This window comes from Penaeus monodon, chromosome 20 (assembly GCF_015228065.2).
Source record: "Penaeus monodon isolate SGIC_2016 chromosome 20, NSTDA_Pmon_1, whole genome shotgun sequence".
Taxonomy (NCBI): Eukaryota; Metazoa; Arthropoda; class Malacostraca; order Decapoda; family Penaeidae; genus Penaeus; species Penaeus monodon.
This window is the reverse complement of record NC_051405.1, coordinates 44,582,759-44,583,524: the sequence shown is the minus strand read 5'-3', so window position 1 is coordinate 44,583,524 and position 766 is coordinate 44,582,759. Positions and strand designations below refer to the sequence as shown.

At 45.8% G+C, this 766-nt stretch overlaps 1 protein-coding gene across 1 annotated transcript in view; it reads left to right on the top strand.

Moving 5' to 3' along the window:
- The first annotated feature begins 29 nt into the window (after positions 1-29).
- The window catches only part of LOC119586014, a 21,958-nt gene continuing 21,221 nt past the window's right edge, over positions 30-766 (top strand). Inside the window, exon 1 of the mRNA XM_037934722.1 lies at positions 30-108. Within this exon, the coding sequence (XP_037790650.1) occupies positions 30-108 (79 nt within the window). The remainder of the gene's footprint in view (positions 109-766) is intronic.

The window sequence follows — 766 nt, the reverse complement described above, 5'->3', positions numbered from 1 at the left end:
TTCAGGTTTGTGCGTAACGTCTCATTATCATGCTGTCGCGGCAGAAGCACGAGACTCCAGTCAAGCTACACAGCTCAACTCGCATGCAAGCTCTACCTTATTGCCAAGGTCAAGGAAGCTAACGCACATTCTGTCTTTGCTCTGAGCCCAAACCTTTCCGGAACTATAATAATGGCATTCTGGACGTATCATTTTAGTTTTACCTTTATATTTATGACCTTAAGAGCTTCAGTCATTAATCATAGCTGACGTACTGTACTGCATACCATAATGCCGTGACTGCATTTTTTCCCACAAATCTACATACCTATATGCTACGGAAAGTACACAAAAAAGACATGATTTTGCGCTTTACATCAAGTTTACTCATGGCATTCCAGGAGGTAACAACATGTCCAGCGTACTATCCATCACGCTTTTGCGTTGGCCGCTCTGATTAGCATCACACACTCGCCAAATAGTAGACGTTGTGCGGCGTCCGTGTCATTTCCTTCCGATTCGCTAATCTTCGTCATCAAAACGGAGCTAGTGATTCATGTCTCACCCTCTTCGCATTTCGCCAGTCGACCCTGACAGCGTCCAAGGCATTGTCTGGCGTCGACTGCAGAGGTCCTCTCTCATCCTGACCTCCTTTGTTATCGTCGCCGCTGCTTTAGGGGCTGCCCTGACCCGGGCGGAGACGCCAACTATTGCACTTTCTGATACACATCAACACTCTAAGATATGGAATTTTCTGCATTTAAAGATAGCTCTTTATATGTGTGTG